Source organism: Phaethon lepturus, unplaced genomic scaffold (genome assembly GCF_000687285.1).
Source record: "Phaethon lepturus isolate BGI_N335 unplaced genomic scaffold, ASM68728v1 scaffold4787, whole genome shotgun sequence".
In the NCBI taxonomy this organism is placed as follows: domain Eukaryota; kingdom Metazoa; phylum Chordata; class Aves; order Phaethontiformes; family Phaethontidae; genus Phaethon; species Phaethon lepturus.
In genome coordinates this window covers 8,766-17,364 of record NW_010552369.1, presented here as the reverse complement: position 1 = coordinate 17,364, position 8,599 = coordinate 8,766, and the positions used below count along the sequence as shown (strand labels likewise).

The window sequence follows — 8,599 nt, the reverse complement described above, 5'->3', positions numbered from 1 at the left end:
GCAGGAATGGGAGAGACACTTGGTAAGCAATATTTCAGGGTGAAATGATAAGCTCTTATGTGGGCAGATATATGGAAATACCATATAAATGAAAGGGGTTTTTTTTAAGTTTCAGACAGGTTGAATCTTGTTTGTGATATAGCACAGATTACTTCAAGTTTTTAATTCCTATCAGCAGACTGACTCTAAATAGCATGGGATTTTTTTTGTGGTTTCGTGTGCATATACCATGCTGCTATTTAACTGAATTACTTTCTTCTCTAGAAGAAGCTAGCATAGTAGGAGAAAATGAAACCTATCCTCGAGCTTTGCTTCATTGGAATAGAGCAGCTTCTCAAGGTATGTCTGTACCTCACAATTCCAATTAGTTTATTTTTAGTAGAGCCATTAATGATTGATTTAATCTTTTTTTATGAAAGAGGGAAGGAGGGAAAGCTTATCTCCTGTTCAACATTAGTTATATTCCACACTGAGTGGTTTTTCTTCTTTGTTCCACTGTTAGCTATAATGTCATTGCAATATGCTTGCAGTTCTGAGCCGTTCTGAGATCCTGAAGATTAAAGGGACTAAAACACAAATGTGGGTTTTTTTGCTATTCCCTGTAGAATTATAGTGCAGTGTTAAACAGCATTAGGAATGTTTACACTGACTTTTCTAAAAATAAATCCACTTGGAAAAAATAGATACAAAGTACTCTAGGATTTTGGTATTTGTCATAATTTATAAGAAATGCAGTTTCCTCTTCAAAGCAAGCAAAGCTTAGTGGTGAAGAACACAGTCTTGATGTCCAACAAACCCAAGTTTAGACTCTAGTACTTGTGATCCTATCCTAAAATAAGCAAAACTAAACTTAATCATTAAATATTTCAGTGTGAGGTCTCTAACTTTCATATGGGTGCATCTACATTAATTTCTGTCTACTAGCTTTTTACTTAAGAGCAACTGTATCATGCAAATGGAGCCCAAGAGTTTTGTCTGAAAATCTTCAGACCTACTTGGCTTTTACTAGAAAGTTAGAAATTGAGAGGATGGAACAGCTAAGTATTCAATTACCAAATGATGATGAGAGACTTTACTTTGCAAGTTTTCACTGTCTTTGTTTTAAAAACAAAGCTGAAGCCCTTGATGACCGTATAACAAATGAAAAGCTTTTTCTGTAGTAAGTGGCTATGAACAACATGATACAGCTTTTCAACTGATGCCACTAATAGGAATAAAAATGGTGGTAGGATTACTAGGAAAGGGACTTTACTGGGAAAAGGACTTGCCCAAAAATAGAAATCGGTTAGCTAAACCAAGTCTTAAACAGCTTTTTTTATTTGTTATGTGAGAGAGGGGAAAAGGGCAACAGTTTGTGTGAACTGTGGAAAGTAATACTAAAGCCCTTAAGTGCATCTTCATATGAAACTAAAAGGTTTTCTTTGCCTAGCTATTTTATCTTTTTTGTTGTTTCTTGATTTATAGGATATACTGTTGCAAGAATTAAACTTGGAGATTACCATTTTTATGGTTTTGGTACTGATGTTGATTATGAAACTGCATTTATTCACTATCGACTGGCATCAGAGCAACAGCACAGTGCCCAAGCAATGTTTAATCTGGGATACATGCATGAGAAGGGATTGGGCATCAAGCAGGTGAGTAAGCTGTAGGCTGATAGTCTGCTTTGTTACAGCATGTTTACTAATGTTAGATTAAGTCCATAACCACTACTGGGCTTTGGGCACTATATAACCACTTAGCAGGAGTTAGCATGTCTCCCAATACCTTCTCCAATAGCAAATGGATAAATATATCCACTTCACACTTAGCTATGAGAAGAAATAAGGCATAGACAGGGAAAAAACTATTTGCCAAAAACTCTGAAGATTGGCAAAGAGAGTTGCATATGCTTGAGTAATACTTTCCAGACTTTGAAGGCTAATGAAATGAATGCATATCAATTCCAGGGTCAAAGTGTTTTAGCACAAGATTGTTCTCATCCTCCGAAGCACTGGTTAAAAGTTCTCTATATCATGACATTTTGAAAACAAGTTCTGTGCATCTTTAAAGTAACAAACCATAAGCACCAACAGCAATGTGATTATTAGCTATGTTTTTTTCAAATTTGGCTAGGCCACAATTTGCTTTACAAACTACATTGCCTGAAAGAAGGCAGTATATCTGGTTCTCTTGGGCAGCCTATGGTGTACTGTTGTCCATGAGTTAACTAAAATTTTACTAATGTTGAGCAGCCTACCTTACCTTAATGTATGATTAATTCATGCAATTGATGTATGAATTTAGTAATATCTTCTGGGTTACCTGAAACTGTAAGAAATGGTTTCATTTTCCTTATTTTCAGTGCTCTTTCAGACATTTGGTTTTTGTCTAGGTATGCACCTTTTAATTATTCCGTTGGTCTATTAAAAGACCAATTTTTGCTGCTTTTCCCCTAAATTGGCAAAAGGTCAGAACAGTGAAAGGCAAGTCTTAGGTTAATATTGTTACTTTGGCTGCAGAAAGCAATCAACATTTGAAAACTCCTTACTGATCTAGCTGTAGAAGTGACAATACAGTACACAAACAGCATTATTTTGAAACATTATCTTCAAATTTTGTTTTAGGACTGTCCTCTCTTTTTAACAGAGCCCTCAAAACTAGTTAACTTCTGAAAATGACCCTGCAGCTAAAAGCAACAGCACTAAAGTTGGGAGGTTTTCTTTTAAAAACAAACAAACAAACAAAAAAACCCACCACAAACCAAAAAAGTCCTATCAGGCATGGACTTTTTTGTTTCTTTTGTTTCTGCCTTGAAAACAATCCAATTAGAGCAACTAATAAAAACTTTGAAAATGTTATTACATCATGTTCAGCATAACTGCTAAGAATTTGAGAAAAATTAGTCCTAATTCTGTCATTTGCACAGAATATTATCCAACCTGAAGGAGAGATAGCTACACATAGATAGTTGAAATGAGTACACAGGGGCTCACGATGAACGTATGCAGCCTTGCTTTATCCAGATGATAGTCATGCTTCCTGATGGAGCAGGTCATGTCTACCACTGAAGTCTGTTCTTCCACTAGAGGCCTGTGGAAGGGTCGTATAAAGATTTTAGCACTATAGTATCTAATGATGCTTGTTGAAAAAAGGGATATGTACTTTTACTGTCTCCCAACCTGTGTCCACACCATTAAGATTGCAAGCACTTGAAAGTTATGGAAAATGATCCAGTAAGGTGGCCTGAAAAACTTCAGTTCAGGTCATTGTTCATTCTGGATAATCCCGAATAAATATAGTATTTGTTACTTTTTGGGTTTGGGTTTTTTCCCCACAAACAGCTTTTGCCTTATTTTCCCTTTAGTTACTGAATAAATAGTCCTTTCTTACACATAGGATTCTATGCTATGCTTTGTGTACATAGGTGGTTTTCAGACTCGCACCAAGTCAATGCCAAATACTAAGCCCCTTCAGAAATCTCACACGTGTACACTGTTATACACTTTTCATAGATTTAATGTTGTCTAATTCCTGAGCCCACATATCAGAATGAAGACTGTTTCCATATACTGCTCAAAATAAGAATGAATTAATTATTTTCTCATGGTCTTCTCAAGATTTGGCATGGTATTTCAGTGCTATTTGTGTGTTAAAGCTCAGACTCCTACAGTTCTCACTTGTCTGTCAAGTGAGAGTGAAGAATATGTAAGCAGCATGAAGTGCTTGCTAATTAGAAATGAAAATAAGCCATGATGTGGGATCTGTTTCTACACTGATACTAGCATGGTACAAGGGAGGTAAGGAAGCTCTTCTAAATAGCTACACAAAAAGCAGACTTTTCAGGCTCCAGGGTTATTCAGAGTTGTTCTATTGAATTAAAATATTAAAATATGAGCTAGTACATCTCATTCACATAATGTGTTGATTTTCATACTGTTATTTCCACATGTGTTATGAAACTAAGCTTTGCTGTATCAGTGAGCAGAAAATCTTTACAGTATTTCACAATCAGGATAAAATTTTAAAATAAACATATGTGGCATGAAGTCCTGGAGATTTCTCTTATTTTAAGTGTCCAACTTTGAACACTTCCAGAGGTAAGTTGTACACAGGCCTGTCCTTCCAGTGACTGAGTGAATGCAGGCAGTTTGTATCTAAGTATCCTAACATTGCACAGTATGTATTTGAAGCAGAGCCAGATAAAAACCAAACCAAACAAGGAAAGTTAAACTATTTAACTACACATGTCCTCTGTTCTTCTTGCTTCTTGTGGTGGTTTTTTTTTCAGTCTTTCATGATTGGTGTGGTGTTGGAGATGTTATTTAGATAACTCTTATATGCTCTGTGCCTTAGTTTACAGTGCAAGAGTTGAATATGTTAATCTCTCTGTGAGCTTCAATTCTTGCATCAGTTATGATAGCTTCATCCTCAGATTGAAGCTTCCCTTGTCTATTCAAAGATGAAGATCCCTCAGAAAAAAAGGGGAAGTTTTACTGAATGTTTTCATTTAACTTGACCAAAACCCTTGTATTTAAATGACAGTATACAATGCTTATAGAAAAAGCTCTACATCTTGTGGTTAATTTTTCAAGTTCTTCAAAGTTGAGCTTTGTATTTTCTTAACTTTAGGATATTCATCTTGCAAAACGATTCTACGACATGGCAGCTGAAGCAAGCCCAGATGCTCAGGTTCCAGTCTTCCTAGCACTTTGCAAGCTTGGAGTGATTTATTCCTTGCAGTATGTACGAGAAATCAATGTAAGTAAAGCAGAATTAAAAGGAAAACCAACAAATGTATTTCCCTTTTTTTTTTTTCTTTTTTTAAAGAAGCTTGAGTTGTAATCTTAAGTAGAAATCTTATTTGAGCCTTCTGAAAACTTAGGACAGACATGTTTTGTGTTGTTGCGTATTAAGAAAGTTACTGAAGCTGTGATTCCTAATTCTTATTTCTGCAATTGTGTGAAACTGGAGTGTGCACAGCCAGTGTTCTTCTGTGCTGTTCTTCCCTTAAAGAGAATTTCCCTAACCTGTTTGACTGTTCTTATCCATAACCATCTGCTATCAAAGTTAAGCAGATGATTACAATGCCATAATCACTGCTTGGGGAAAAAAATACTTTTTTGTAGCCCTAATTCTCATGCTATTTTATATTCAGCTGTAACAATCCCACTTCAGTTGTGTTTGATTTCTATGGGGGAAAAAATATTATTTGTATTAGATAGTTTAGCTGTTGTGCAGAGTTTTTGCTGAGTGGCACTGAAAAAAAATTATTTCCCTGGAACTTAGGTGACTTCTTTCCATATATTGTCTGAAATATTTCTCAGTATTCTGACTTCTTACTGCCTCTAGGATTACTTAATAAATTCAAATGTTACAGAGGTTATTACCACTTAGAGCAAACACAAGTTCAGGTAATCCAGCTAAGTTTGACAAAATTTAATAGTCTTGAGACTGGGGACTTTCAGGAGTGGACAGTCAAACTACTCTAAATCACGTGAGCAATACCCATGTAGCGCTCGCATAAGCTAGTATGCAGAACACTGATATTCCAAGTTGGCAATGACTGTAGTACCGTCAGATACAGTAGTGAAGCATGAAGTGTGTGGTGGCTAAATGCTTATGGAATCCTATGCAAATAGAAGTCTGATGAAAAGGCAGTTCAATCAAAACTAACAGTAAGTCATTTTAACTTCCCTGTACCTTATCTGCATGAATCTCAGCATTGTACCATGTAAGTACCCTGGGGCTTAATGCTGTCACTGATGATCATCTGCTGAGGGCTTCCAATTTGGGTGGACTGATCAGTTCACTGCCTTTGTGTGTGTGGTACTTGCTCCTCTTTTAAGACAACTAGTATGGCTACATACCTCGTTCTGATTTATGTACTTTAATGCTCTGTATGTGAAAGCCACAGAGCTACATATCAAGAACTTTCATCTCTAGAACAGAAAATAGAATAGCTCATCCTATATAGCATGGCTCTTAGTCTTACTGGCATTCAGCTCCTGGAAATTAAGAATGTTACTGATGCGATATTATTTTTTCAGAAGGGGAAAAAAAGCTACTGAAGTTTTAAAACTGGTACATGACAAATGTTACAAGTAAAATTTAAAATCAAAGTAACTTCCCATTCTTGCTCTTTGACATGATGATGTGGACTTCTTGTTTCTTAGATAAGGGAGGTATTCTCACATATTGATATGGACCAGCTGCTGGGGCCTGAGTGGGACCTTTACCTTATGACCATCATCGCCTTGCTTCTGGGAACAATTATAGCTTACAGACAAAGGCAACATCAGGCAATTCCCAGACCAGCAGGACTGCGGCCAGCTGTGCCTCAACAAGAACCACCACCAGAGCATCAACCACCACAATAGCAACAAAAGCCTCAGTGAAAGAACTGGATTTTTCCAAAAGGAACAATTTTCATTGTGAGTTAGGACTTTGGATCAACGGTCCCTCCCCCAAAAGAGGCGCAAAGAAGTTTAGGGAAAAAAAAAAAGTCTGAAAGCTGCTTAGAATGATGCCTTTTTTCAGGGATAAAAAAATTCTTTTGAAACTGATTTGAATGTTATTTCAGTGCCAATGGAATAACACTATGGCTTTTTTCATGGAAACACAAGTGTGCTACTACAAAAATGTTGCCTGCTGTATCTAGTTCCTCTTTATTCAGAGTCCTTTTCATCTCCTGAAGAGAGCAGAAGGCTAGCATTGGAAGGTTTTTGCCTGCCTGATAGCAGCTGCCCTATAGAAAAGTAATAACAGTAATTTTACAGCCAATTTAAGTCCAAGAACCTGAACTATATTTAAAGTCTAAAAGCTGTATGAACTTACATTATGATCTGCATCCCAAGTATTTCTACAATCCTTATTTTGTTATTTCTTAGTATTTCTTACACTTTGGTCTTTTGTGCTGTCTTGGATGGTTTAACATGGATTATTTATAAACTCTGTAAAACTAAGCCAGCAAACATGCCACTCTCCATTTGTGCTTTTTTGAGTATTTTCCTCCATTCCCAATAGACTAGGCAGTTTTCAGCAGACAGTATGTAGCCCAGGAGGCAGATCGGGACAGATTGGGTCTGTAAAGCTCGTTTGAAAATACCCACACAGTGCCCGGATCTCACATCCTTCTAAAACCTTTTTGGAGCCTGTGTACTTTGCAATACATCATGACATAAAATCAAATTGATAGTGTTCCTAAATTATTTAAACTTGCTCTTACAAAGAGGCTGAGTCTAGTCTGCAGAAGGCACCAGTATTATTGTGGACACGGAAGCAAGAACAGAGACAGAAATCTCAGTGAGTTAGCTTACTTTTTTTGTTGTGTTTAGAGGTGGAAGTTCTGTATTTAATTTTCAACAATCCTGTGAGTGATCTGCACTGCAAGAAGGTCTTCATGCCTCTGAAACGTATGTGGTATCTCATGCATGCATCTGTTTAATGCATCTAGAAAAAAGGGCCCCAAAGATGCATATTCTCTCCAACAGGGCATGGGTTTATGCCTGTGATGCTACTCCAAAGTCTGGCTGACTGATAAAAATCATATGCTAGATTACAGCAGTGCTCTGGCTGTCGCCAATGTCTCTTGTACCTGGCATACATGAGAAAGTCAAAAGAACGTCTCTGGCTGTGTGGTCTTGAGGATCCCTTGTAACAAGAAAATATAAAGAGAAAGAAGACTAATCTTTTATAGCTTCTTGATACCACCAGGTCAGTGCAAAGGCCTTTTAATGAGTGTAAAGAACGTGACCTGTGGACTGATGTTTTTAGACTGCAAGAGGAATCTTCTCTTAGTAACAATTTTTATTGAACTATAATTTCAGGGCTTGGGGGTGGGAAGCAGCAGGGGAGTAGCTTAGAGGCAAGAAATGCAGAAGTTTCTGTTCTTATTTAGCAATGGCGGTTAAATATTTGGTTCTGTGCTAGCATTAAACCTGCTGATTATACTGTCTTAAAGCTGAACGAAATACAAATGAGGAGGCTTTAGCTGCTTTCTGACAAAAGCTGTTGTGTTTAAAGGGTTAAGGGCTTCCTTTCATGCAAATTTTTTTTTTCCAGTGGATTGGCAGCAACATATCAATATGCTTTATTTAGAATTGAGGTTTTGGTATGGTTTCATACTTGGTACACTTGTAAGGAGACTATTGCACAATATATCTGTAGTTTGGGAAAGAAAATAAGCAATCCAGTCTTACGTAGACAGAAATGTCATGGATGGCTAGTATTAAAATATAGGTAGACCTTCTCAGTACTTCAAAATGCTTATGCTGGTTATGTGAAGACAAATCTTTCATTTTAGTTTGGAGGGTTGCAGCATGTGATAGAGGAATGTCATGTTCAGGCATAATCATCATTAGCAGAGGGAACAGTATTGAACATAACTGTAGTGTCTAAAATGTACAGCACTCCCCAGCTGCGTTTCTAAGATATCTGTGACTTCTGAACACTCCCTCTAAAGTACTTTTGCCTCTGTCACTTAATAGCTCTTTTTAGCTTGGCATGAATAAATTAAAAGATGATAATATGGAAAATGTTTTTCAGTAAAATACCATTGGTTCATTGGTATTGGTCTCTTAGGATGTTTAACAATTTTGTTACTGCATTATTAAAATGT

At 36.7% G+C, this 8,599-nt stretch overlaps 1 protein-coding gene across 1 annotated transcript in view; it reads left to right on the top strand.

The window, feature by feature from the left end:
- Nucleotides 1-6,499, top strand: part of SEL1L (sel-1 suppressor of lin-12-like (C. elegans)) — a gene marked incomplete at its 5' end in the record, with an annotated part of 23,479 nt that extends 16,980 nt beyond the window's left edge. Inside the window, 4 exons of the mRNA XM_010291180.1 lie at nt 265-339; nt 1,465-1,637; nt 4,612-4,740; nt 6,156-6,499. Coding sequence (XP_010289482.1) covers nt 265-339; nt 1,465-1,637; nt 4,612-4,740; nt 6,156-6,359 — 581 coding nt within the window. The remainder of the gene's footprint in view (nt 1-264; nt 340-1,464; nt 1,638-4,611; nt 4,741-6,155) is intronic.
- Nucleotides 6,500-8,599: the final 2,100 nt, after the last annotated feature.